Consider the following 26804-nt stretch of genomic DNA (forward strand, 5'->3'; position numbering starts at 1 on the left):
AAGGGAAGTAGCCGCTCTCCCCGTTTGGCAGCGTGTTTCCATGGCGACCGCCCTTTCCTTCCCGCAGCCTTCAGCTGCCAGCTTGCCACCGGAGCGACTCGTTGCCATGTGGCGAAGGGCAGATGGGGAACGGGCTCGGTGGGTCCCCAGCCACGGGCTGGCAGGGGCCAAGGCTGTCCCGCTGTGTGCAGGTGGAGCCGAGCCCTCGGAGCATCCCTGGGGACCGCGGCGGGATCGGGGACCAGCTTGGCTCCTTGTGCATGCAGACATGTCCCCCCTCAGGAGCATCCCTGGGGATCGAGTGTGATCAGGGACCACGGAGGGATTAGAAACTAATCTGGCTCTGTGTGTGCGCGGAGCTGTCCCCCCTCAGGAGCATCCCTGGGGACTGCAAGGGATTGGGGACCAGCCTGGCTCCTTGTGCGTGGAGCCATCCCACGCTGGGAGCATCCCTGGGGAACCACGGTGGTTCAGGGACCACAGAGGATTTGGGACCATCCTGGTTCTGTGTGCATGGAGTCATCGGCTCTTGGGACCATCCCTGGGGCCCACAGGGTATCAAGGACCGTGCTGCCTTCACCCACTCGCTGCCTCCATTGCCTGCGCTGCCGTGGGGGGCATGGAGACGGCTCTCCCGTGGGATCCCAGCTGCATGCCACATGGGGGGACCCCGCAGCAAAGCCCTGTCCCCTCCGCTGCCCGTTGTGACCTTAGTTAAGGTGACGGCAGTGCCAGCACGCTCCACTCCCAAGCCCTGGCACGCCGGCACCGCGCTCTGCAGGGCTCTGGTTTGCCGGGTTTGCTCGGTGGTGCCGGGCTCCCCCGCGAGCTCTCCGGAGCCTGACTTCTCCTCGTACGAGGAATCATAACATGCAAATCAAGCAGCTTGATGTCTTTAATGAAATCCTCGGAAGGAAAGCACTTCTCTGGTGAACTGAGGATATTTATTTCTCATACAAGAAATTTAACATGCAGATTAGTTGGGGCTGGTAATTTATCACATGAGATTGTCCTATTAAGGGCTGCATCGAGTCCTGCTGCCTTCGGAAATTACCTTACACATAGATTACCTCTGGACAGACTCCCATCCATAGAGATGCATCTTCCAGCCACTAAATCAGCCCTTTTCCCTCTCCCCACGTCCCTGTGCAGCTGGTGCGGGAGCCCAGCAGCTACTGGAGGATCCTCCACCTCCTCCCGAGAGCCCCGGTCCTCTTTGCTGGGAGCTGGGAGCCCAGGAAACCGTAATTACATCTCCGGCACTCGCTGGTTTTGCCACTGTTGTGCTCCCCGTGCCTCTCCCCAGCAGAGCAGCAATGGAACGATGGAGCCTCCTGGCTCTGCCTGGAGTTTTTGGGGCCTCATGGCCCCTCGCCAAGACCCCCCTGAGCACCAGGGTTGGTTTCCAGCACATGGTGTCCCTGACTGCTCCCATGCGTGGGGAGGGTTGGCAGGAGCCGCCCCACCGGAGCTCACTGAGGAGGGTGGATTTGGGGCTGGTTGGACCCCCCGTCCTGCTGCATTGGGGTGTTTTGGGGTGCGTGTTCCCCTGGGAGCCCGGCATGCTGCACTCAGGGGACCCCACCAAGCCTTTGTGGCCTTTTGAGCACCCAGGATGTTTGGTGCCTGGACTTTGTCCCCAAATTATATAGAACATGGAGCCAGGACCCTCTGAAACACACAAATCTGGGGGTGAACACCCTGTTCAGCCCCATTCCCTGCTGGGACCCCAGCCCTGCTCCGGCTGGACCTGCTTTTTGCCAGCCCAGGTGTGAAGCACAACCCTCCCCCGGGAGCTAATTGCCATTCAATAATGTAATTAGCAGGAGCTGGTGCCCATCAGAGGGGATGCAGACTGGGAGCCCAGCAGGGAGCTCCTGCTGCTGGTGGCTCTGGCTTCACGTTTGGCATTACCGTGTGTGGCAAAGCCCCCAGGAGTGCCAGGGAGGCAGCACGGAACCGGTAACAGGCAGCACGGGGCTGGTAATGGGGTGGCCTTTGCTGGTGATGGTTGTGCCACGGTGCCTCCTGCCTTTCTCTGTGCCTTGTTTGGCTTCGAGGGGGACACGGGGAGGCCGGTGCGAGTGAGCAGCAGGGAAGGCGATGGAGGGGACGGATCCTCTTGCTGGGCTCAGGCAGCTGCGAGCAGGGGACCGGCAGAGGGGTCCGGTGCTGGCAGCAGCCGAGGACCTGGTGAGGGACACCCCAGGACCCTCCGGATTCTGGAACGTGGCTTGTGCGCTCGCCCTCCTCCCAGCTCCGCTCCCTGCTCAGATTAATACACGGGCATTAATTATTAAATGGCTCATTGTCCTGGCAGCGCTGATCGAGGCAGCGATTTACAGGATTGCGGTGCTGCCAAATCCCCCTGACCGAGGGACACACTTCTGGCAAGTGGAGAGGCGACGGCTCCGGCCACGTGTGTCAGAACGGAGCCCCTTCCAACCAGCAGCTAATTGAGATCCAATAATACAGTTAACAGGGGCTGATGAAATACCAGGGGGGTTATTTAAAAGCGCATTGAGCAGCAGCCCAGCGCGGGACGCGGGGCTCAGATGCTGGGAGTCGTTAAACCTTTGCTAAGTGTGTTTTAATGCTCACTTGACATTTCATTATCACACAGTAACTATTCAAATACATGTCCCCTCTAGAATTAATTAGTCGTTATACAGGGTATTAATCAAAGGGGACCGTGCCAATGTGCTTATATCCAAAATCCGATCCAGCTGTTGCTGTTACTGGGCGGCATTGAAGAACCACAGATTTCTCCGCTCTCCTGGCTTTCGATTTGATGGATCGAATCCTTTGGCTGATGCTTTTCCCAGCCCCTCTCCACCCCCTCAATCTAATAATAATTCGGCAGCGTCAGCCCCGTGCTTCGCAGCAACCCTACAATAACAGAGCTGCCAGCATCAGCCGGGCTGGGGCACCGCGGCACTGTGGGCAACCCTGCAGTGACACAGTGGCACACGCAGGCTGAGGTGCCACCGGTGCCCTGCGGGGGCTGCGGGGCGAGGGGGTCGTGGCGGGTGGCGGTGCTGTGCCCTCTCCACGGCGGATGGATGGGGAGGTCGTGGTTCCTGACGTGCAGCCCGTCCGTCTGTCAGATGGATCCGGTGCCAAAGCTGCAAACGCGCCGGTCCCCCGGCACGTGGCTTCTGGCTCCGGAGCCGCCTCCTGACCCCGGCGCTGAGCCCGAGACCATCGCTGGTTGCCAGCAGTGCGTTTTTTGAAGCCCGGGTCACTCCTTGCTTCGGAAGGGCTGCTCCCCACAGACGATGCCCTGTCAACCTCTGTCTTTAAAACCAAACCAACCCAACCCCCGGAACAGCAGCGTCAGCAGCCAGGGCTGTGCTGGGAGCGCGGCCAGAGCTCCGGCCGGCTGCAGAAACTGCTGGCGATGGGCAAAGGGACCCGGGTGGGACAAGGACTGAGGGCACTGGATGGCAGGATCGGCCCACGCAGAGCAACCGCTTGCTCGGTGGCACGGAGGAGCTGGGGGCTCCTGGCCACAGCGCTGCGGCTCGTGGCCGCTCCTGTTTGCCCAAGCCGTGGGGGTGTGCGGCGTGCTGGGGCTGCACGACCGCCTGCAAGGGGATGAAATTGGTTCTCGTACAGCGCCAGGGGAAGGGAAGGGAATCAAATCAGCGCCGTCTTGGATAAAAGCCTCGGTGGAAGCCAAGCGGCGGAGAACAAAGTCTCTGCTTGGATTCGGTTAATGACTGCGGGTCTGGTAATTGATTTCCTTTCTCCAGGCTGTTTTCCGTGCTCAGGTGTGTGCAAAAGCTCAGCTCCGTAATTCCTCCTCCTGCTCCGGTGGTGCAGAGAGACAGCCCCGTTAATTGGGGCTGTGGGGGAGTCCCTGGTAGGGGGAAAAGGCTCCCTGTGCCCACCAAGGTGTCCCCAGCCCCCAGCGATGGGGACAAGGCGCTGCCAGGGGGCCGTGCATCCGTGGGTGCGTGAGCCCCAAGAACGGGGGTGGTTTGTGTCCCATGGGGCGGCTCCTGGGCTGTGCTGGTGGCTTTGTGCCAGCGCCTTCCCGCCGTGAGGGTTTGGAGGGGACGTGGCAGCGAGGGGGTGACAAGGGGGTCTGTGTGGGGACCGCGTGTGGCTCCTCACTGCTGAGCAGATGAGTGTCAGTGAGTGTCTGTCTGTCCATCCACCCGCACGTGTGTGTTTAGGAGTCGCAGCGTGCGCGTGTGATTTATGGAGGAGGACGCGGCAAGGAGAGCGGGCCCATCAGTCCCGGTGTCCGCGTCAGCCCCTGACAGCGCCGTGCAATCGAAATCTCTTGTTTAAAGCCCCTGGGGATCATTTTTAAATATCAGGTGTGACGCTCAAGGGCTCGTTCCGAAGGGACCTCCTCCCATCTCCCGCGGGGATGGGTGACCCCACACGCCACGTGGGTGCGGGTTGTCGGCAGTGGGTTTGGTGTCACCCATGCTGACCCCACCGTGGCTCAGCAGCACCAGGGGATGAGGTGGGAGCCACCGTGTCCCATACAGGGTCCCCCGCCCTTCCTGGCAGAGGGAACGTGCTCCTCGTGTCTTCTGAAAGTTGAGTTTATGCTCGGTTATCAAAAGAGCAAACAAAGCTCTGCTGAAACAGCCCCCGGTGGGTTTTAATGCAAGATTAGATTTTGGGCAGGGAGGGTTGAGCTTGGTTCTTTACTCCTTTTTGCTCCATCTGGGAGTGCTCCCCATGGGGAAGGTGATGCTGCGGTGCCTGCCTGCCCCCCCGGGATCACCCGCCCGCGAGGCCCCTGTGGGGGGTCCAGCCTGGTTTTGGGGTGATGGAGCAGGAGCACCTGCATCCCTCGTGGGGATGGGGGCTGCTCTGGTGACCGTGGGGTCTGGCGTGGGGATGGGGGCGATGCTTGGGGGCAGTGGGTGAGTTGAGATATAGTTATTGTTTACTTTATCTGCTTATCAGCTGCTGGCGCTGGGGATGATAAGAGCGGCACTGGGGATGATAAGAGCAGTCGCTGGGGATGATTGGGCGGCTCAGCCCCGGCTCCTCAGAGCGGCACAGGGCTCGGTGTGCGGGGCCGAGGCGCAGTGACACTGGCAGGGGTCAGGACAGCGGGTGCCACGTCCCCAGCAGCCACCTCCACTTGGCCTGAAGCCACTTGCCCCACACTTCCCACCTGTGGCCATGAGTCACCGTCTCCCCCCACAGCAGGCAGGTGACCGTCACCAGCTCATGCCCAATGCCTGGTATGGTGACAACCCCCCCCGTGTGCGTGGCCACGAGTCCCTGTGTGGCAGTGGGGGACACCAAGTATCTCCCCAGTGTGCACATGTGTGCACAGACATGCACAAACGCGCGTTTGCACAGCTCCAGCGCTGCCACCCGGCGCAGGGGTTGCTGCCCAGCAGTGAATGGGGGAGCTCATGTGGGACCTGCAGCCTCTCCCGAGGGCTATGACAGTCACTTGACTGTCCCCAACACCGCTGAGGTGGCTCCTCTGTCCCGCAGGTACATGATCACGTCACTGGACCGCACACACGCCGGCTTCTACCGCTGCATCGTCCGCAACCGGCTGGGCGCCCTGCTGCAGCGCCAGACCGAGGTGCAGGTGGCCTGTAAGTGGCAGCCCCGCTCGGCAGGGGACAGCTGGGGACACCCAGCCCTGTGCTGCTCCATGCAGCCCAGGATCAGCACCTGGCTCCAGAGCATCCCTGGGGTGATGTGGGCAGGGATGGGGTCGCTGCCTCTGCTGCACCCGCTGGCTGGGGGGGGACCCCAGGGCAGAGAACAGGGGTCTGTGCTGGAGGGGATGCAAAGGCACCGCAGGGGGTTAGCAGGGCAGGAGGGTGCTGGGACCCAGGGGACATGCCCTGCTCTGTCACCCCTTCACTCTGGGATGCCCCAGTCCCTTCAACCCCTTCCTGAGGAGCAATGACAAATCAGGAAGCTAATGAGAAATTAATAAGGCAGCTGTGCTAGCAACTAATGATAATGGCAAAGTCGTTAAAAAGAGCTTCTTTACATGTTTTTAATTACAGCAATTAAAGGAAGTCAATAAAACCCCCCTGCCCCCCCCTTCCCCATGCACCCTGCTTCCCTCTGCTACTCTGCACTCCCAGCCCGTCACCGACTGGGGACACCGGTTGTCCCAACCTTGTCCCTGGAGGTGCGGTCATGCCGGGGTCGTGGGGCTGTGCAGCTGCGGGTGCTGCGGGGACCGATCCTGCTGCCAGCGCAGCCTCGGGGATACAGGAGCAGCCCCTGGGGTCTGAGCCCCACCAGCTGGGGAGGGGGCAGCAAGCAGAACCCAGGGCACCCCCATGCATCCCAACCTGACCCCACCAGCCCCTGACGTGTTGTCCCGCACGTTCTGCAGACATGGGGAGCTTCGAGGACAGCGAGGCGCAGCAGAGCGTGTCCCACGGGGAGGCGGCCGTCATCCGCGCGCCCCGCATCGCCAGCTTCCCCCAGCCCCAGGTCACCTGGTTTCGCGACGGACGGAAGATCTCCCCCAGCAGCCGCATGTGAGTCCCCCCAACACCCCCCAGTATCCGGGGGGGGCCGTGTTTCCCTCGGCCGCTGTTGTCCTTGCAATGAGGATCTTTAACAGGCGTCCTGAGCGCACCGCGCTAAAACCCAGAGACAGGCTTGGCCACTAATGGCTCCGTTTGTCATGGGGGAAATGAATTTTTAAAATAAATGAAAATAAGAGGGAGGAAGGTGGGTGAAAGGGGCGCTGCGTGTGCTGGGGCGGCAGCCGGTGGGACAGGGCCGGGCGTGGGACACACGTGTGTGACAAGTGTCCCTGCGGGGCTGCAGCGGAACCCGGTGGCACTGGAGCGGTGAGCCCGGCGCTGGCAGACGCAGCGTGTGAGAATTGAATTTGTAACCTGCATTATGCAGGAATTGAACTGGTCTCCTTTCTATTTGCAAGGCAGGATTGAGGAGATAAAACTCCTTTATCTCATATTTAATGGTAAAAAATATATTCCCCAAACCATTTTATGTTTCCGGCAGATTAGATCGTTTCATAAAAAAAAAAGCGTCCTATTAATCTGCAGTGTCCGATGGGCTCTGCTTGGTGCAGGGGACGTGGGGCTCAGTCCCCACACGGTCCCAGCTCCTGCTGGGCAGCGGGGGGGATGCCTGGGGGTCCCATGGGGGTGCCCTGAGGCCGGTGCAGGTGCTGGGTGGGGAACAAGGGTCCCAGCTCCTCACATCGGTGTCCCCGCTGGGTTCCCATCCCCGTCTCCCCGCAGAGCCATCACGCTGGAGAACACCCTCGTCATCCTCTCCACGGTGGCCCCGGACGCGGGACGTTACTACGTGCAGGCGGTGAACGACAAGAACGGGGACAACAAGACGAGCCAGCCCATCACGCTGACCGTGGCCAGTGAGTGCAGGGGCCGTTGTGTCCCCCCCACGCGCCACTTGGCTCATCCCCAAGTTTAATTTGCAGTAAATCTCTTCGGAGGCTCCGGCTTCTGCTGACTTAACAGTTCAGCCGCCTCCAAATTTATTTTGGCGCTTTGGGCTGTGCTGCAGGCGCTAATTGTGCCAGGCAGAGCCCCCTGCCCTGTCCCCACTGTGTCCCTGTGCCCTGGGACGGGGCTGCTGGAGGAGATGGGCAGTGCAGCCCCCCGGGAGTGGCTTTTCTGGGGGACACCCTGCTCCTGCCATCGGTCCCCTCGCAGCCCACGCTGCTCGGGGTCAGCCCCTGCCTGGAGACCCCCCTGCGGTCCCATCCCTCCAGTCCCCATGAACCCTGCAGGACCCGGCTGAGGGTCCCCTGACCCCCGTTCAGGTGGTCACAGCTGGTCCCAGGGAAGATGTCCTGAAATGACATCAGTCCTCCCCATGCTCTCATCCCTCGTGCCCTCCCGTGGCTCCGTGGGGGGGTTTATCTCTTTCCTCTGCCCGTCCCCCTTCCCCTCCTGCCCCATTAATCTGTTTCTCAGCGTCTCCGTGTGCAATAAACAACCCGGAGCCCATGTTTATGGATTCAGCTCTATCAGCAGCTTTCGAGCCGATTGCGTTTTTACAGCGCCTACACGAGGGTTTTTTATTGTTGCAATCATTTTGCTTTATATACTCCCCATCTCCTTCCTGCCTGCCAGCTGGGAGCTGGGCTGGTGCCGGGGGTGCCAAGGGCTCCTGTGGGAGGAGGGGACTTGGGGACAGTGCCATGATGCCAGGGTGATGGGCTGGACCTGCCCGTCCTTCCCATGAGACAGCAGAGCCCATGGCCCTTTGGTCCCTGTAACCTTTGTCACCTCCATGCCAGGCAGGGCAGACACGAGGCTTTGGGTGCCCCATGGGACTTGCCGGGAGCTGGGGCACCCCGGGGTGAGCGGGGGGTGCTGATGGCTTGTCCCTCTGTCCCTCAGATGTGGGTGGCCCGGCTGACCCCATCGCACCCACCATCATTGTCCCACCCAGGAACACCAGCGTGGTGGCTGGGACCTCGGAGGTGACCATGGAGTGTGTGGCCAACGCCAGGTGAGTAGGGATGGGGCATCACCCTGGTGGAATTGCCATCGCCTGGCTGTCCCCATGTCCCTTCCCACCAGGGCTCCTGTGGGATGGAGCGAGGGGGGATTTGGCAGGGTCCGGGGTGGCTGGGGCTGCCTCCCAACGTGCTCCTGGCCCCCCAGGCCGCTGATCAAGCTGCACATCATCTGGAAGAAGGACGGGGTGCCCCTCTCCAGCGGCATCAGCGACTACAGCCGCCGGCTCACCATCCTGCACCCCGCGCTCAGCGACAGCGGCTACTACGAGTGCGAGGCCGTGCTGCGCAGCAGCAGCGTCCCCGCCGTGGCCGAGGGCGCCTTCCTCTCCGTCCTGGGTGAGAACCTGGCCGGGCAGCCCCAGCCTACACGTGTGATGAGTTGGGGTGGTCTCAGCCCCGGGCGGGAGTTGCTGGGGGGTTTGGTGGTGGGGCTGGGGGACCCCAGTGCTGACGCCCATCGCTGGGCTGTGCTTTGCAGAGCCGCCGCAGTTTGTCAGGGAGCCGGAGAGGCACATCACAGCCGAGATGGAGAAGGTGGTGGCCATCCCCTGCCAAGCCAAAGGTGAGCCGCTCACCAGCCCCCCCCCCGCGCCACCGCGGCCCCGTGCCTGACATGGCCTTGTCCCTTGCAGGTGTACCCCCACCCAAAATGGCCTGGTACAAGGACGCTGCCCTCATCCACCTGGAGAAGCTGTCCCGCTTCCAGCTCCTGCCCGACGGCAGCCTGCAGATCAGCGGGCTGCTCCCCGACGACACCGGCATGTTCCAGTGCTTCGCCCGCAACGCGGCCGGCGAGGTGCAGACCACCACGTACCTGGCCGTGACCAGTAGGTGACAGTCCCCTGCACCCTGGAGCCTGGGCTGTCCTGCCTGGGACCCCCTGGCTGGGCTCCACGAGGGGCTCAGGGACCCTTCCCATGGGGACGGAACTCCCCCTGGAAGTGGGTCAGCTCTGGGCTGGGCACCAGGAAGGGCTTCAGGGGTGTCCATGTGTCTGTCCACCCTGCAGGCATCGCCCCCAACATCACGAGGGGTCCCCAGGACAGTACGGTCATTGATGGCATGTCCGTCATCCTCAACTGTGAGACTTCAGGGGCTCCTCGCCCGGCCATCACCTGGCAGAAAGGTAAAGGGACTGAGGACACTGGGGTGGGGACAAGGCTGCCCTCCCAGCCCTGCCCTGCCCGTCCCTACCCACATGGCTCCAGGGCTTTTTCTTCAGGCTCTGTGGCCACTGGGCTCTGTGCCTGGGGCACTGGGGGTGACGTGGCTCACCATGTCACCCAGGGGAGCGGATCCTGGCCAGCGGGTCGGTGCAGCTGCCGCGTTTCACGCTGCTGGAGTCGGGCAGCCTGCTCGTCAGCCCCGCGCACCGCGCCGACGCCGGCACCTACACCTGCCTGGCCACCAACTCCCGTGGCGTGGATGAAGCCTCCGCTGACCTGGTGGTCTGGGGTAAGGCCCTGCCTGTCACCCTGCCTGCACCCTGCCCTTGTCCCTGCTGTGGGACAGACCCTGCCTGCCCCACAGGCAGCTGGGTGCTGCCTCCTGCCATGGTGCAGGATGGAGCAGTTTGGGGATGCCAAGCATGGGTGCTGGTCGGTTTGGATGGGTGACATCTTGGGCTGTCTGCTGCCGGTGCCACCCCTATGGTGCCGGTGGCTCACCCTGTCCCCCCGCAGCAAGGACACGCATCACCGACCCGCCGCAGGACCAGAGCGTCATCAAGGGGACCAAGGCCATCATGAGCTGTGGGGTCACCCACGACCCCAGCGTGGATGTCAGGTGTGTGTGACGGGGCTGGGAGGACTGGGGGGATGGAGCAGGCAGATGGTGGGTGTCACCATCCCTAGCCCAGTCCTGCAGTGCCACCTGGTGCCCTGCGCACGGGGAGCCTGGCACCGCGCCAGGACCCCCGGTCCCCTCTCCCTGTGGGGGGCTGCAGGGTGCCAGCCCTCCTGGTGTCCCCCCCGGCACAGGTATGTCTGGGAGAAGGATGGGGCGCCACTGAGTCCCGAGAGCGGCCCGCGGGTGCGCCTGGACGAGGCGGGCGCCCTCCACATCTCCCAGACCTGGTCGGGTGACATCGGCACCTACACCTGCAAAGTGGTCTCAGCCGGGGGCAACGACTCGCGCAGCGCCCACCTCCGCGTCCGGTGAGACCCCCCCCAGCCCTGCCAGCACCCTGTGCCCTGGGCTGTGCCCCCTCCTGTAATCACCCCCCAAACTCCCTGTCCAGGCAGCTCCCCCATGCCCCAGAGAGCCCGGTGGCCATGCTCAGCCCGCTGGAGAAACGGGCCATCAACCTCACCTGGGCCAAGCCCTTCGACGGCAACAGCCCCCTGCTCCACTACATCCTGGAGGTCTCCGAGAACAGTAAGGGGCTGCCCCGCCTTGGCCAGGCTGGTCCCTGGTGCCACCCGGGAGCAGCGAGCAGGGGATGCTGCAGGGACCTTGGGGACCACAAGGCTCATTAGCCAGGCACGGGACCCCAGTGTCCTACAGGTTGGGACCTCCACCCCCTTCTCTTCCCGCAGATGCGCCCTGGACAGTGCTGCTGGGCAGCGTGGACCCTGAGGCCACCTCGGTGACGGTGCGGGGCTTGGTCCCTGCTCGCTCCTACCAGTTCCGCCTCTGCGCCGTGAACGACGTGGGCAGGGGACAGTTCAGCAAGGACACAGAGAGGTGAGCACGGCTGGGGGGTCCCTGGGGCTGGCAGCCCTTGGTGCTTACCCCCACCTTGTCCCCCGCAGGGTATCCCTGCCCGAGGAGCCCCCCTCGGCACCCCCCCAGAATGTCATCGCCAGCGGCCGCACCAACCAGTCCATCATGATCCAGTGGCAACCGCCCCCCGAGAGCCACCAGAACGGTGTCCTCAAGGGCTACATCATCCGGTAGGCGCTGGTGGGGGAGCGTGGACACCCCTGCTGGTGGGGACACCGGCAGCTCTGACCCCGGCCCCGGTCCCCAGGTACTGCCTGGCGGGGCTGCCCGTGGGTTACCAGTTCAAGAACATCACCAACGCCGAGGTGAACAACCTGCTGCTGGAGGACCTCATCATCTGGACCAACTACGAGATCGAGGTGGCGGCGTACAACAGCGCGGGGCTGGGGGTGTACAGCATGAAGGTGACGGAGTGGACGCTGCAGGGAGGTAGGTGGGGACAGGTGGGGATGGGCAGGGACACCCCACAGTGACAGGCTGTGCCATAGGGGGTCTTGGGGACAGGTGGCAGGAGGAGGATGGGTTTAGGGGTCCCAGGGACGCTGGGATGTGCTGGGGAGGGATGTGCCCAGCCGGGGGTATCTTGGGCTCCGGGGGGGTGGCACCCAGCAATGGAGGGGACCTCACTGAGTTGAAGCCTCTGCAAGCTGTCCCTTGGTCCCCACAGTCCCCACGGTGCCCCCAGGGAACGTGCAGACTGAGGCCACCAACTCCACCACCATCCGCTTCACCTGGAACCCCCCCAGTCCCCAGTTCATTAATGGCATCAACCAGGGGTACAAGGTGAGGGGCGATTCCCGCGGGTCTCCCCAAAACCAGGGCAGCCGGGCGGGGGAAACCCCTTGGCCGACCTTCACAGACCATCTGGACTCCTCCTCACAGGAACCCCGGTTTTAATTGATTCTGGTCTGACTGTTAGAATAATATTTACTGAAATTTAACACTTGCATGGGCTTGCAGTCTCCCATGCTCTGTAATTAATTCCAAATTGCAATTAATTCAAATTTACGTTAATTAAATTGAATTAAAACATTCAACTTGTTTCTTAATCCACTCAAAAGAAGTTCAGGAATTTAATTGCCGCTGAATGAGATAACCAGAGCAAGTAGGATATTTAACATTCTTATTAAATGCCACTTAGTATTTTTGATTAGTATTTTTAGGGCCTAATTAGTATTTAATTAAGTTGCTATAGGCTATCATGCACAATACCAATTAAATGCCCAAACATCCCTGCAAAACGCAGGCGAGGGGCGATTACAGCCGTTATCAATGGGAGTTAATCACCGAGCATGTGCTCTGTATTGGCTCGTAAACATGTGCTTTTAAAGGCATCAAGTGTTCCCTGTGCCATTAATTGACATTTAATCAGCTCTGAATATATAAGAGGAGGCCGGAGGTGCCCCAGGCCGGTGTTTGTGCGCGGTGGGGACAGCGATGCCTGGCGGCAGCGTCCCAGCCCCTCCCTCCCGCAGCTCATCGCCTGGGAGCCGGAGCACGAGGAGGAGGCGACGGTGGTGACGGTGCGCCCCAACTTCCAGGACAGCGTCCACGTGGGCTACGTGGCCGGGCTGCGCAAATTCGCCGAGTACTTCACCTCGGTGCTGTGCTTCACCACGCCGGGGGACGGCCCGCGCAGCCCCCCCCAGCTGGTGCGCACCCACGAGGACGGTACGGGGGAGAGCAGCCCCGAGATGGGGGGTTTGGTCCCGCGGGATGTGGAATGGGGGTCCCACCAAGCCCTATCCAAGAGGAACCCCCTCCACGCTCGCTCCTGGTGGGGCTCCCGTGGGTGCCGAGGGCTCCTGCCGTGGGTGTGTGGCTGCGTGCTCAGCCTGGGTGTCTTCGGGCAGTGCCTGGCCCCGTGGGGCATCTCAGCTTCAGTGACATCCTGGACACGTCCCTGAAGGTCAGCTGGCAGGAGCCGCTGGAGAAGAACGGCATCCTGACAGGTGAGGGAGCACAGACAGGTACCTGGGTTCTGCGTCAGCCCCGTGCCACCCCGCACTGTGTCCCCCTGTCCCCATCTCACTCCCCCACATCATCTCCCCCCGGTCCTCATCCCACCCCACAGCATCTCCCACTGCAGCATCTCCCCCCGGTCACCATCCCATCCCGCAGCATCTCCCCTGGTCCCCATCCCACCCCACCACATCTCCCACATCCCACTCAGCCCCGGGGGTGGGCGTTGAGGGGGGCTGACGGCACGGGGTGCGTTCCAGGCTACCGGATCTCCTGGGAGGAGTACAACCGCACCAACACACGGGTGACCCATTACCTGCCCAATGTTACCCTGGAGTACCGCGTCACCGGCCTCACCGCCCTCACCACCTACACCATCGAGGTGGCCGCCATGACCTCCAAGGGCCAGGGCCAGCTCTCTTCCTCCACCATCTCCTCGGGGGTGCCGCCAGGTGAGCGCGGGGGTGCCGCTGCACTGGGGTAGTGCCAGGGATGAGCAGCTGGTGCCACCCACCCTGCCCTGTCCCCACAGAGCTCCCCGGTGCCCCCACCAACCTGGGCATCTCCAACATCGGACCCCGCTCCGTCACCCTCCAGTTTCGGCCGGGCTACGATGGCAAAACCTCCATCTCCCGCTGGCAGGTGGAGGCACAGGTATGGGGTGGCTTGGGGTGTGCTGGGGGTGAGGGGGTGCTGGGGGGCAGCTCATCCCCCTCCTACATGCAGGTGGGCCAGAGCGGCGAGGCCGAAGAGTGGGGGCTCGTCCACCAGCTGGCGAATGAGCCCGATGTCCGCTCCATGGAGGTGCCCAACTTGAAGCCCTACACCTACTACAGGCGAGTGGCCGGGACGGTGTCACAGTGTCCTCCTCGGGGGACCGGAGCCCTCTTGCCCCCCCACCGTGACCCCCGCTCTCCCCCCTCAGTTTCCGCATGCGGCAGGTGAACATCGTGGGCACCAGCCCCCCCAGCCTGCCCTCCCGCAGGATCCAGACCCTGCAGGCACCACCCGACGTGGCACCTGCCAATGTCACCCTGCGGACAGCCAGCGAGACCAGCCTGTGGCTGCGCTGGATGGTGAGGCGGGGACCACAGCTCTGGGGGGCTGTGCACACAGGCACGGGGCTCACAGGGCAGGCGGGAGGATGAGGAGCCAAGGGCTGGGGCTGGGGTGGCTGCGGGAGCTCGGGGGTGACAGTGCCTGTCTCTGTGGGTGGGGACAGCCCCTCCTGGAGCAGGAGTACAACGGGAACCCCGACTCGGTGGGCTACAAGATCCGGTGCGCACGCTCGGACGGGCGAGGGCAGCCGGCGGTGCACATCGTCCCCGACCGCGTGGAGCGGGAGTTCACCATCGAGGACCTGGAGGAGTGGACCGAGTACCGGGTGCAGGTCCAGGCCTTCAACGCCATCGGCTGGGGGCCCTGGAGCCCCGCGGTGCTGGGACGCACCCGGGAGTCAGGTACTGCTGCCCATCCCCGTGGCACTGGGCACCCACCCTGGCTGGATCCCACTGCTGACCCCCCTCTCACCATCCACCAGTGCCCTCCTCCGGCCCCAGCAACGTGTCAGCACTGGCCACCAGCTCCAGCAGCATGCTGGTCCAGTGGGGTGACATCCTTGAGGCTGATTGCAATGGCCTCATCCTGGGCTACAAGGTGAGCTTGTCCTGCAGTCCGTGCCCTGCCTGCAACCCTGCCCATGCCCTGCCCATGCCCTGCCTGTGCCCTGCCCATGCCCTGCCTGTACACTGCCCATGCCCTGCCTGTGCCCTGCCTGCCTGTCCTGCAGACCTGGGAATCACGGCTTTCCCTGGGGGAAATCACGGCTTTCCCTGGGGGGAATCACCCCGCAGGCTGCCAGGTCCGTGGTGATGCCACCTCCAAGAGCTGGTGCCCATCTGTGCCAGCCCTGGCCATCCCAGGGGGTGCCAGGGGCTGTGGCCCTGCCCGGCCGTGTCACAGGGGTCTGTTGCAGGTGATGTACAAGGAGAAGGACGCGGACGCACGTGCGCAGTTCTCGCTGGCGGAGGGCAATGCCTCCCGCAGCGCACAGCTGAGCGGGCTGGGCAAATACACGCTGTACGAGATCCGGGTGCTGGCCTTCACCAGGATGGGCGACGGGGTCCCCAGCCGGCCCCCTGTCCTTGAGCGGACGCTGGATGATGGTGGGTGACAGCACCCGGATGGGCAGAGAGACCCAAGTGGGCTGGGGGCGGGTCCCTGGGTACCTAAGGCCTCCCTATCCTACATCCCATCCCACCCACCCCATCCCTGTTCCCTGGGGTGGTCCCTCTCCTCCCTGACCAGGACACCCTGGGCTCCCATTCCAAGGGGATGGGAACTTTGTACACACTTGTGCACCCCAGTGACCCCCGTCTCTTCCCCCGCCTCCAGTGCCCGGCCCCCCTGTGGGGATCCTCTTCCCCGAAGTGAGGACGACCTCGGTGCGGCTGGTCTGGCAGCCGCCCGCAGCACCCAACGGCATCATCCTGGGTAGGTGGGGGCTGTCCTGGTGGCACCGCAGTGGGATGCTCTGCAGAGGAGGGCAGAGGTCCCATGAGGCATGGAGGGGACAGGGACGAGCTCCCTGATATGGAATCAGGGAATCATTTTGGTTGGAAAACACCCTCAAGATCATGGAGTCCAACCATAACCCAGCCCATGTCCTGAGAACCTCATGTCCGTCTGTCCAACCCTCCAGGGACGGTGACTCCAGCACTGCCCTGGGCAGCCTGTTCCAATGCCCCACAGCCCTTTGGGGAAGAAATTTTTCCTAATTTCCAACCTCAACCTCCCCTGGCGCAACTTGAGATCCCCCAAGCACCTCGGAGCCCGTTCCCAGCCAGGTTGGGGTTTCCGCCCTGGCTGTGTGTGAGCTCCCCTGTGCCAGGAGCCCAGACCCCCCATCACTGACCCTGTATGTGAGCAGAGGTGGAGGGGGGCAGCGTGCACAGGGGGACCAGGACAGTGTCCCCTCCACCAGTCCCCCAATGCTGCTCCCTTCCCCCAGCATACCAGGTCACCCATCACCTCAACACCACGGCGGCCATCGCGGCCACCACAGAGGTGCTGGAGCCCAGTACCCGGCAGTACACGGCCACCGGCCTTCAGCCCGAGGCCACCTACCTCTTCCGCATCGCAGCGCAGACCCGCAAGGGCTGGGGCGAGCCAGCCGAAGCCCTCGTGGTCACCACGGAGAAGAGAGGTATAACGGGGGGTCCAGGCTGTGGCGGGGGGCTGTGCGTGCCCGCGGGGTGCCGGCGGCGCTCCCAGCCCTTTGCCTCCCCCAGACCGGCCGCAGCCCCCCGGGAAGCCCCTGGCGCGGCAGGAGGAGGTGCGAGCGCGCAGCGTGCTGCTCTCCTGGGAGCCGGGCAGCGACGGGCTCTCCCCCGTCCGCTACTACACCGTGCAAACCCGCCAGCTGCCTGACGGCGAGTGGGCGCTGCACCCCATCTCCATCAGCCGCAATGCCACCGCCTTCATTGTGGACAGGTGAGGGATGGCCAGCCCTGATCTGGGGAGGTGATGGGCTCTGCTTTGGGCAGTTGCCCCGTGCCTCAGTTTCCCCATCCAATGCAAAGGTTGGGAAGTGCTGTGTCCTGCGGGAAGGATGGAGGGTGGCTCGTGGGGTCACCCTCTGGCTTCACCACCCCGCTCTGCTCCCATGCAGGTTGAAGCCCTTCACCTCCTACAAGTTCCGTGTGAAGGCGACGAATGACATTGGGGACAGCGAGTACAGCGAGGAGTCGGAGTCACTCACCACCTTGCAGGCGGGTCAGCGCGGGCTGCGGCTCCTGGGGCAGGGCCAGGGGGGATCCCCCAGCCTGGGCACCCCCCCGTGCTCGGGGCGTCTCTGCAGCCTCACTGTCCCCTTCTCCCCACAGCCCCCGAGGAAGCCCCCACCATCCTCTCCGTCACCCCCCACACCACCACCTCGGTGCTCATCCGCTGGCAGGTACTTTCCCTTGTTCCCTTTACTTTGCTGGGTGTTGTGGGACTGTCCCCCTTGGGATGTCGCACTGGGGACAGTCACCTTGGAGTGCTGGAGACCAGAGCAGCCGCTCACTGTTCCCCCCCGAACAGCCCCCGGCCGAGGACAAGATCAATGGGATCCTGCTGGGTTTCCGCCTCCGGTACCGGGAGCTGGTGTACGACAGCCTGCGCGGAGTCACCCTGCGTGGCATCGGCCACCCCGGCGCCACCTGGGCTGAGCTCACCCGTGAGTGCTGGTGGCCCTGCTGAGCTTGGGGACACGTGGCTGGGGGGCGACCCAGTGGTGGAGGGGGGAGGACGGGCAGGGCAGCATCCTGTGCTCCACAGGCTCTCCTGAAGCTGACAGGGTCAGGCTGTGCTCCAAGGAGATATCACTGGTCCCGTTGTGCCACCAGGTCCATGGTCCCTAACACGCTTGCCTGCAATGTCACTGTTTCAGCCCTGCTGTGCTCAGCCCTCGTGTCCCTGTAGCACAGGTGTCCCCATGTCTGCACCTGATGGGCGTCTGTGTGATGTCCAGCTGTGTGTGTCCGGCTGTGCTGCTGTCAGACCCCAAAGGGAAAGGGGTTACCTCCCTTCTGGGGACAACAGGGGCATGAGTGACAAGGGCAGAGCCCCAGACAGGACCTGGCCATGTGCGCTGTGGGCCGAGCCCCATGGACACCCCAATGCCCAGACCCAGTTTGTGCCACTTGGGGGATGAGGATGGAGGATGGAAAGGCTCCTCGGTGCTGTGACAGCCCCCTTGGCACCTGGGGGTGACAGAGCCCTTGCAGAGGGCCCCGGGGGTGGGTGGCTGTGCTGGGGTGGGGTGGGGGCTCGCCGGTGGGACCCCGCCTGCACCACACGTGGGACTAACCGGGTGCTGCTCTCCCTGCCCTGTGCCACCAGCTGTCTATGCCGTGCACAACCTCAGCGAGGTGTCCCTCACCCAGTACGAGCTGGACAGTAAGTCACTGCTCCCCCTGCCCCCCACTGTGTCCTTCCCGCTGCCACCCCTGTGTGTCCCTCCCCTCTGCCTACCTGTGCCGTGGGGTGACCCCCCTGAACCCAGGGACACCTCTACCTCTCGCTCCTTTTGCTCCTTGGGGATTCCCACAGTGAGGTGGGGGGCTCTGCCAGGTCTCCTGGGGTAGCGAGACCCCCAACCCACCTCCCTGTTACCCCCAGACCTGAGCAAGCACCGGCGCTACGAGATCCGCATGAGCGTGTACAACGCAGTGGGCGAGGGCCCCCCCAGCCCCCCCCAGGAGGTGTTTGTGGGCGAAGCGGGTGAGTGCGCCGGGATGTGGCTCAGCTACCTTGGTACCACCCCATGTCCCACACACGTGCCCCCCATCTGGAGGGGGGCTGTCCCTCGCCCTGGACCTACCAGGGCTGTCACACTGTCCCCTCTCTCGGCACAGTGCCCACCGGTGCACCACAGAACGTGGCAGTGCAGGCAGCCACGGCCACCCAGCTGGATGTCACCTGGGAACCGCCACCCGCCGAGACCCAGAACGGGGACATCCAGGGCTACAAGGTACCGCAGCCTGTCACCTGGGAGCTGACACTGAGCCAGGGCTCAGGGACACTGGGTGTCCTGGGGAGGTGCTGGGTTCCTGGGGGGGCACAGGGTGCCCTGGGAGTTGCTGGGTGCTCTGGGAATGTTCTACACGCCGTTAGGGACGCAATTCTGGGGCGATGCCGGGTGTTCCAGGGGATGTCGGGCGTCCTATCCTGGTGCTGAGCGGTCACGGGGCAGCAGGTGGCGATATCGGCCCTCGGATGCAGCCGGATTCTTCTGGGATGCAGCCACGATGCCTTTGGGCTGCCGCTGGGTTGCCACTGGGATGCAGCTTGGATGTAGTCAGGATGCTGCTGGGATGTAGTCGGGATGTAGCCAGATGGTGCTGGGGTGCAACTGGGGTGCAGCGAGGATGCTGCTGTGACGCAGCTGGGATGCTGCCAGGCTGCCCAGCCCCGTGCTCTGGGCACCTCCTTGGCCAGATCTGTTGTGGTTCCTCCTCCTCAACCCTGTCCTGTGAGATTTAGGCACAGCTCAAAGGTGATCTCGGGGTGCTGGATCTGGGTCACAGCTGACGCCCAGCACCAGGAACCCCAGCAGGGCTGTGTGGGGTGTTTGGGCACTGAAAGGTGCCTGAGGCGGGCAAAATGGTCCGAATCCAGCATCACCGGGTCTCTGTGTCCCCTCCTCCTCCTGCAGATCCACTTCTGGGAGGCCCAGCGCCGGAATGAGAGCACACGGGTGAAGACGCTTTTCCTGCCCGAGACCGGGGTGAAGCTGAAGAACCTGACGGGGTTCACCTCCTACTGGGTCAGCGTCGCCGCCTTTAACGCCGCGGGCGATGGGCCCCGCAGCCCCCCTGTCACGGGGAGGACGCAGCAGGCAGGTGGGGCCCGTGGCACTGCTGTCCCCAGCCCGTGGCACTGCTGTCCCCAGCACGGTCATATCCAGATCCTCCTGCCCCTGGGCTCGGTGGGGAGGTGTCATAGAATCATAGAATCATTTTGTTTGGAAAAGATGCTCAGGCTCTTCAAGTCCAACTGTTACTCCACCCCGACACTGCCCCGTGTCCTGAGAACCTCCTGTCCGTCTGTCCAACCCTCCAGGGCTGGTGACTCCAGCACTGCCCTGGGCAGCCTGTTCCAATGCCCCACAGCCCTTTGGGGAAGAAATTGTTCCCCAGATCCAACCTCAACCTCCCCTGACACAGCCTGAGGCTATGGGTCCATCTGATGCCCTCAGCTCCATGCTGGCTCCTGCCGTCCCCAGCAGAGACCAGCCCTGGGCTCCCCCAGAGTGGTTTTGTCTTGGGGGGACAGAGGGGTGAAGGTCTTTGCTGAGCTGTGAAGAGGATGAAGGTCTTAGGAGGGGAGGGAGACAAGGAGGAGACACAGTGACTCTGTGTGGTGGACTTGGCGGTGTTGGTTGTATGGTTGGATTTGAAAGATCTTTTCCAACCTGAGCAATTCTGTGATCCTCGTTCCCCCAGCCGTGCGTGGTGCCCTGGCGGGGTGTCTGCTCCTGGGCTGGGGACACGGGGTGGCACCAGCGTGGTGGGAGATGGTGACTGATGTCCCAGCTCCACCGGGGTGGCAGCAGGGCGAGGGGCCAGCTCAGTGCTGGGGGTGTCCCCTGGGAGTGCTGAGCTGTCCCTGGCCACCCCGTTCCCCCACAGCCCCCAGTGCCCCCGGCTCCATCCGATTCAGCGAGCTGACCACCACGTCAGTGAACGTGTCCTGGGAGCCACCACCACTGCCCAACGGCATCCTGGAGGGCTACCGGCTGGTCTACGAGCCCTGCATGCCCGTGGATGGTGAGGGCATAGCTGGGGAACTGGGGGCGCTGGGGGAAACCGGGAGACCTCCGGGTAAGCCCCGGCTCAGCCTCTGTCCCCACAGGCGTCAGTAAGATTGTGACGGTGGACGTGAAGGGGAACAGCCCGCTGTGGATGAAGGTGAAGGACCTGGCCGAGGGCGTAACGTACCGGTTCCGAATCCGGGCCAAAACCTTCGCCTATGGGCCGGACGTGGAGGCGAACATCACCACGGGACCCGGGGAAGGTAGCGGGGACGTGGGGGATGGGGGAGGACATGTGGTGGGGACAGTTCCCCCAGTGCCACCGTGACTGGCATGGCCATGTCCCAGTGTGTACCCCCTGCCTCCAGCTCTGCTCTGGGTCCCCAGGTGCCCCCGGTCCCCCCGGTGAGCCCTTCATCTCCCGCTACGGCTCGGCCATCACCATCCACTGGTCGAGCGGGGACCCCGGCCAAGGGCCCATCACCAGATACGTCCTCGAAGCGCGTCCTTCAGGTATCGCAGCTCCTCTCTGCTTCCCATCCCCACCTCGATGCTGGCGGTGCTTTGGGTTCAGGAGAAAGGGAAACTGAGGCAGGGAGTGCTGACCTCTCACAGGCCACCCGGAGGTTGGGGATTAGGACCTGGGTGTTTGGGGTTGTGGCCGTGATGCTGCGGTGAGCGAGGTTGGTGTATGTCGGGGAGAGGGTGGGGGGCACACACTCCCGGACAGAGGGGGATCAGCCTCTTGCCCTGGGGGGTCCCACAGAGCTGGTCTCCCCGCTCCCAGGCCCCTTCTCTCTTCCAGACGAGGGGCTCTGGGACATCCTCATCAAAGACATCCCCAAGGAGGTGACCTCCTACACCTTCAGCATGGACATCCTCAAGCAGGGCGTCAGCTACGATTTCCGTGTCATCGCCGTGAACGACTATGGCTACGGGACCCCCAGCACGCCTTCTCCCTCCGTGTCAGGTAGCCTGGGGGGCAGCACACGGGCACCCCTGGTGGGATGGGTCCCAGCGTTGCTCTTTTCTCATGGCCATGACTGAAACCCATCCCCAACCCCGCCTGGCTCCTGCAGAGCCCCGAATCCCGCTGCCAGCAGCATGTCCCCTTGCAAAACCTCCTGCTCTCCCCCTCTAACCCACTCCCTCACGTGGATCCAGGTCTCATAAAGTTCCCCAAAGCGACCCCGTGCCCTGCAGGGAGGTCTCCCCATCCATGCTGATTTGCCCCCCCGTGCCCATCCCTCTCTGATCATCCCCGCTGTGTCCCAGCCCAGAAAGCCAACCCATTCTACGAGGAGTGGTGGTTCCTGGTGGTCATCGCCCTGGTGGGGCTCATCTTCATCCTCCTCCTCGTCTTCGTGCTCATCATCCGCGGGCAGAGCAAGAAGTACGCCAAGAAGTCAGACTCGGGTGAGCGCCAGGGATCTGGTGGGTGGTGATGGGACCCTCTGGGGTGACAGCTGGGGGGTGCAGAGCCCTGACCCCATAGGAGCCTCTCCGGGGTCTCCCTGCTGCCTTTGGGGTGGCAGGATCCTGCCTCAGGGCTCAGCTCCTTAGAGACCCTGTGACATGAGATAGAGATGCTGTGGGCTTCCTGCAGAGCACTGGGAGCTAAAGATTAAATGAGCGACTTGTCCCACTGTCAGCTGCGGGGGCAGAGCAGCCCGGGGGCTCGGCAGAGGTCACGGGGATTAGCCAAACACAGCTCTGTTTTCTTAGCTGTATCAAGGGCTCAAATTGTGGGGAAAATCCAGATCTCCTGGTTGTGCAAACAGGGTGGCTGAGCCCGGGGCCGGAGGCAGTGGGGAAGGTCAGGCTGTGAGCTGAAGTGGTGCCGGGCATGGGAGTGATGCCACACATGGGGACTGTCACTGCACAGCCACCTCTGTGGGACTGTCACCTCGCCACCGTCCCCATGCTGTGGTCCCTCCAACACCAGACCTGGTACAACCCTTCCCGGGCCGTTCCCAGTCCCCCCGCACAGGGTCCGGGTCCCCAGTGCTGTGCTGCCCGGGGAGGGTCCGGGGGAGGCTGAGCATCCCGTCCCGCAGGGAACGGCTCCAAGGCGACTGCCCTGAGCCACGGCGAGATGGTGAGTCTGGATGAGAGCAGCTTCCCCGCCCTGGAGCTCAACAACCGGCGCCTCTCCGTCAAGAACTCCTTCTGCCGGAAAAATGGGATCTACACCCGGTACGGACCCCCCGCCACAGCCCCCCCGCCACAGCCCCCTCCCCAGGCCGGGGGGAGTTTTTCAGAAATCATGCCCGTCCCTCTGTTGTGCACTCGCTGTGGGGTGGGCATGGGGCTGGCGAGGGGCGGGCACTGGGGGGGTGACCCAGTTCTGCCCAGTGCCCCCCCTGCCTTGAGCTGCAGCCACCGCACCAGCCCTGATGTGCCGGGATGCCAAACAGCTGGGGATCCCTGAGAGCTCATGGACCACCTTGGGGGTGCTTGGCACAGCCTGGGGGGGTCCTGGGGTCCAGCTGGGCTCATCGGCGTGTGACACAGCCCTGAGCGGGGACCCACACTGAGCACCTGCTTCTCCCCGAGGTCCCCACCGCGGCCCAGCCCTGGCAGCCTCCACTACTCAGACGAGGACGTGACCAAGTACAACGACCTGATCCCCGCCGAGAGCAGCAGCCTGACGGAGAAACCCTCCGAGGTCTCCGACTCGCAGGTGACCGCCTGGGGCTGCAGGAGGGGACAGGGATGTGGGGCAGGGGACGCAGGATGAACGGGGCTGGGAGCCCTCCCTGGGCATCAGCCCCATGCTCCGCCCACCGCGATGCGGGTCCAGGGGAGCGTTTGGGAAAAGCGATGCTGGTCCTGCATCCCCCGCAGTTTTGTGGTATGGAGCCTGAGCGAAGCTGGCGCAGCCCCTGGCCCGTGTGCTGGGGATGTGGCACCGCAGGGGTGCCCTGGGGGCTGCTGGGGACAGGGGACAGGAGGGCAGCGGAGTTGGGGACTGTCCTGCTGCCCGGTCGCTGGTGGCAACGGCCGCGGCTCTGCCAACCCTGCAAAATGGAAGCTTTGTGTCCTCCCGGAGGAACGGGCAGCTGTGGCCGGGCAGGAGCGCGGCCGCGGGCAGGCGGCCCCCGGGAGGCCGTGGGGCATCGTCACCAGGACCGATGCGGGGCAGGATCTGAAAAGCTGAGGCTGAAACCTGGGGAAAGGTCCCAGGGGTCCCCATGGCTGTCCCCAGGTGGGAGAGGGAGCAGCCCCAGGGGTCCCCCCGTTGCTGCCGGCACCGGCTGTTTCTCTGCCTTGGCACGGTGGCTGCCGGCTCCGCTCCCCTGTGCCTGCGCGGGGCTCGAGTGGCTTTTGCAGAGCTGTGAAGAGCAGCGGGAGCTGGAGCTGGAGCTGGCGCGAGCAGCGTCCCCACCGCCTCAATGGGCCCTTTGTGTGCTGCCGGGGGAAGCTGAATCCAATTACCGGCAGCGTGGAGGCAGGGCCGCCCGCACCCGCCTCCCAAAAACACCCTCCACGCCAGCTCGGGGACCCCCCGAGGGGCCCCAGGACCCTGCAACCCTGTTGTATAAGGCTTTATTTTGCTTTAACAAGAGGCAGGAACACCCCAGTGGTGCGGTCTCATTGGGATGTGCTCACCAGCATCCCCAAAAGATCCACAGCTGGGAAAGCTCACCCTATTTTTGGAGCCCCCCACCCATGCTCACCCCCGTCATCTTGTCCTTAGGGCAGTGACAGCGAGTACGAGGTGGACCCCGGCCACCAGAAAGCCCACTCCTTCGTCAACCACTACATCAGCGACCCCACTTACTACAACTCGTGGCGGCGGCAGCAGAAGGGCATCTCGCGGGCACAGGCGTACAGCTACACCGAGAGCGACTCGGGGGAGCCCGACCACGCGCCCCTGGCCAACAGCACCTCCACGCAGCAGGGCAGCCTCTTCCGTCCCAAAGCCAGCAGGACTCCCACCCCCCAGACTCCCGGCAACCCCCCCAGCCAGCCCGGGACCCTCTACCGCCCGCCCAGCAGCCTGGCTCCCGGCTCCAGGGCCCCCATCGCTGGCTTTTCTTCTTTCGTTTGATATTTAAACAGAAGCGAAAACAAACAGGAGGAAAAAAGTGTATATTAAAAAAAAGAAAAAAAAGAGAGAGGAAAAAAGATAAAAGCCCCAAGAAATTAAAGAAAAAAAAACAAAAAAGAAAAAAGCGGCGAGAGGGAGAAGAGGAGGAGGAAGCGGAGAGGCCGAAGGGCCCGGGGCTGGCAGCGGGGCCAGGGGCAGCGATCCCGGCTCAGGATGTTTTGCCGAAGCAGAACACCAAGCGCCTTCCCTGGGGCTGCGAGGCAAAACCAGCTCCTCTTCTTGGCCAAAGCTTTCTGGGTTCTGGACTCCTCGGGGGGCTCGGGGTGCCGGCAGGATGGCACCGGACTTTGCCCTTGACCCCGGCCCCTCCACCGGCTTGTGGCACCCCAGGCTATGGGGACAAGCGGTGCCACAGAGACCACTGACTGCGGGGGGAAGAGGAGCTCTGCTGAACTTAAAACCTCTGGACTTGAAATCCACACCCTGGACCCGCAGGAACCCAGGGGGCAATTAATTCCTCCCCTCATTAGTGCCTGGCCCAGCACAGCACCCCCAGCAGAAGCCAGGACTGAACCCCAGGGGAGCCTTACCAGGGTGCAAGTGGTGCTGATGTCCCCCCTCATTTTGCACCCCGGTATCACACGGGATCTGGTGAGGGCTCAGACCATGGCGGCTCCTCTGCATTGCTGGTGGTTTGGGTTTTTTTTTTAATGGGGTTTTGTGCAGCGGTCTGGGAGCATAAAGGGCACACAGGGGCAGTGGTGCCCGGGGGCTCTGGGGCCATTCGGGTGGTCTCTGCACAGCAAACCCCCTGCAGTGCCTATGGGTGACCAGGCACCAGCCTGGTGGGGCCGCGGTGCCCGGGCTGAGCCGAGGGAGATGCCAATAAACAGCCTGAGATCAGCCCGTCTGGCCTCTCTGTCACCCTGGGGCTGGCGGGATGTGTCCATCTGTCCTGATGCCCCAGCTGGGCTTGTGTCCACCCTATGGCACTGGGGAAGGAGCCAGGCAGAGGGTGCCGGAGGCTGCGGTGCTGGGATGGGGAGAAACTGGGGACACAGCCAGAAGTGCCAGTGGGGACAAGTAGCATTTCTGGCAGGTGACTCATCCGACCTACTTTGGAGCTGGTGCCAAAGGGACTGTGGCACCCAGGGGTGCCTGTCACCTCCCTGACACCCCACTCGAGTGCAGACGTGGGCATGGGGACGGATGGGGAGTCTGCGTTTGGCCGGACAAATCCTGCCCCTTGGTTGTAGCCCAACTCCAGCCCCAGGTGTCTGGGCTTGAGCAAGAGAAATCATCCTGCACCCGGGGCCGGGACACGGAGCCGCCAGCAGCGCAGGGCAGAGCAGGTCTGGGGAGTTGAACGACATGCGCGAGTTCCCCGTGCGAGGGATGCTCCCTGTGCGGGGGATGCGCCGTGTGCAAGGGCTGCTCCTCGTGCGAGGGATGCTCCGCTCCCACGCAGGGCATGGTTCAGCTCCTGTGAGCAGCCACGACCCAGCGAGCACTGATGTGGTCCCTGGACTTGTCCCCTGTTGCAGGGACAGTGGGATGTGGGTCCTGTGAGCCTGCATGTGCTCCCTGGAGGAGAAGCCAGAGGGTTCAGCAGCCTCCGTGGCAGGTTTGGAGCTGGTGCGGTGCCAGGAGGTGAAGCTGCTGGTGCGGCTGTGGCCAGAGCCACCGGGGCCCTGTGGCAGCGATGGTGACAAAGCCAGGACGCACCCTTTGTGCTCGTGGTTTCCCACGGCTGATGGATGCAGCACCCGAGGAAGTGGCGGATCCCACATCCCACCGCAGCGGTGGGGTCACCCTCTGCTCTTTGGGGACGGTCTGGGAGCCGCACAGGGCACAGAGCCCAGTGTGGGCACAGCAGACGTGGGCTGAGTGCCAGGGGCACCAGTGGGAGCTCTTGCTTGCCTGTGCTGCCTCAGTTTCCCCCAAGCACAGATTCAATCGGACTGGCTGGGCTCAGGGGGAAGGCGCTGTGCTCCCTGCCAAGCACAGCCACCTCTCTCCCGCCGCGGCTTTCACCGTGCTCCTGCCACAACCAGCTCTTTCCCAACCCTTCCGTGCCCACCCCGCCGGCTCTCCAGGCTGCTCCGCGCAGCAGACAGGCAGGACGAGCTGTCGGCAGCCATCAGCCCCCCGGGACTGAATTGGCCTTGACGTGTCTCCCAGCTCCTGCCGGGTTCTCCCAAGGGCAGAGCAGCGCTCGCTTATCATGGTTTGTGAGCCAAGGGGGGCAGAGGGGAGAGGCTGCACCCCCGGACTGTGCTGGGTGGAGG

At 63.5% G+C, this 26804-nt stretch overlaps 2 protein-coding genes across 4 annotated transcripts in view; one reads left to right on the plus strand and one right to left on the minus strand.

The window, feature by feature from the left end:
- SDK2 (sidekick cell adhesion molecule 2) overlaps positions 1-25419 on the plus strand; it is a 44272-nt gene extending 18853 nt beyond the window's left edge. The window contains exons 3-45 of one of the 3 annotated variants that reach the window (XM_071816634.1): positions 5479-5585; positions 6347-6494; positions 7230-7363; positions 8358-8469; positions 8625-8815; positions 8958-9041; positions 9112-9306; positions 9489-9605; positions 9767-9934; positions 10162-10264; positions 10459-10635; positions 10719-10855; positions 11017-11164; positions 11233-11373; positions 11451-11632; positions 11871-11986; positions 12679-12874; positions 13057-13155; positions 13426-13617; positions 13698-13819; positions 13892-14001; positions 14091-14241; positions 14388-14625; positions 14706-14821; positions 15141-15330; positions 15560-15658; positions 16176-16370; positions 16456-16657; positions 16836-16939; positions 17050-17120; positions 17249-17384; positions 18050-18106; positions 18329-18430; positions 18565-18680; positions 19365-19551; positions 20341-20478; positions 20549-20725; positions 20850-20975; positions 21268-21432; positions 21738-21878; positions 22520-22658; positions 23019-23145; positions 24163-25419. In XM_071816634.1, coding sequence (XP_071672735.1) covers positions 5479-5585; positions 6347-6494; positions 7230-7363; positions 8358-8469; positions 8625-8815; positions 8958-9041; positions 9112-9306; positions 9489-9605; positions 9767-9934; positions 10162-10264; positions 10459-10635; positions 10719-10855; positions 11017-11164; positions 11233-11373; positions 11451-11632; positions 11871-11986; positions 12679-12874; positions 13057-13155; positions 13426-13617; positions 13698-13819; positions 13892-14001; positions 14091-14241; positions 14388-14625; positions 14706-14821; positions 15141-15330; positions 15560-15658; positions 16176-16370; positions 16456-16657; positions 16836-16939; positions 17050-17120; positions 17249-17384; positions 18050-18106; positions 18329-18430; positions 18565-18680; positions 19365-19551; positions 20341-20478; positions 20549-20725; positions 20850-20975; positions 21268-21432; positions 21738-21878; positions 22520-22658; positions 23019-23145; positions 24163-24516 — 6310 coding nt within the window. In that variant the 3' untranslated portion in view covers positions 24517-25419. The remainder of the gene's footprint in view (positions 1-5478; positions 5586-6346; positions 6495-7229; positions 7364-8357; positions 8470-8624; positions 8816-8957; positions 9042-9111; positions 9307-9488; positions 9606-9766; positions 9935-10161; positions 10265-10458; positions 10636-10718; positions 10856-11016; positions 11165-11232; positions 11374-11450; positions 11633-11870; positions 11987-12678; positions 12875-13056; positions 13156-13425; positions 13618-13697; positions 13820-13891; positions 14002-14090; positions 14242-14387; positions 14626-14705; positions 14822-15140; positions 15331-15559; positions 15659-16175; positions 16371-16455; positions 16658-16835; positions 16940-17049; positions 17121-17248; positions 17385-18049; positions 18107-18328; positions 18431-18564; positions 18681-19364; positions 19552-20340; positions 20479-20548; positions 20726-20849; positions 20976-21267; positions 21433-21737; positions 21879-22519; positions 22659-23018; positions 23146-24162) is intronic. The other 2 variants (XM_065852523.2, XM_071816635.1) reach the window with 2 other exon arrangements.
- The window catches only part of RPL38 (ribosomal protein L38), a 182851-nt gene that overhangs the window by 61900 nt on the left and 94147 nt on the right, over positions 1-26804 (minus strand). The window lies entirely within an intron of this gene.

Source organism: Patagioenas fasciata, chromosome 18 (genome assembly GCF_037038585.1).
Source record: "Patagioenas fasciata isolate bPatFas1 chromosome 18, bPatFas1.hap1, whole genome shotgun sequence".
NCBI classification, from domain to species: Eukaryota; Metazoa; Chordata; class Aves; order Columbiformes; family Columbidae; genus Patagioenas; species Patagioenas fasciata.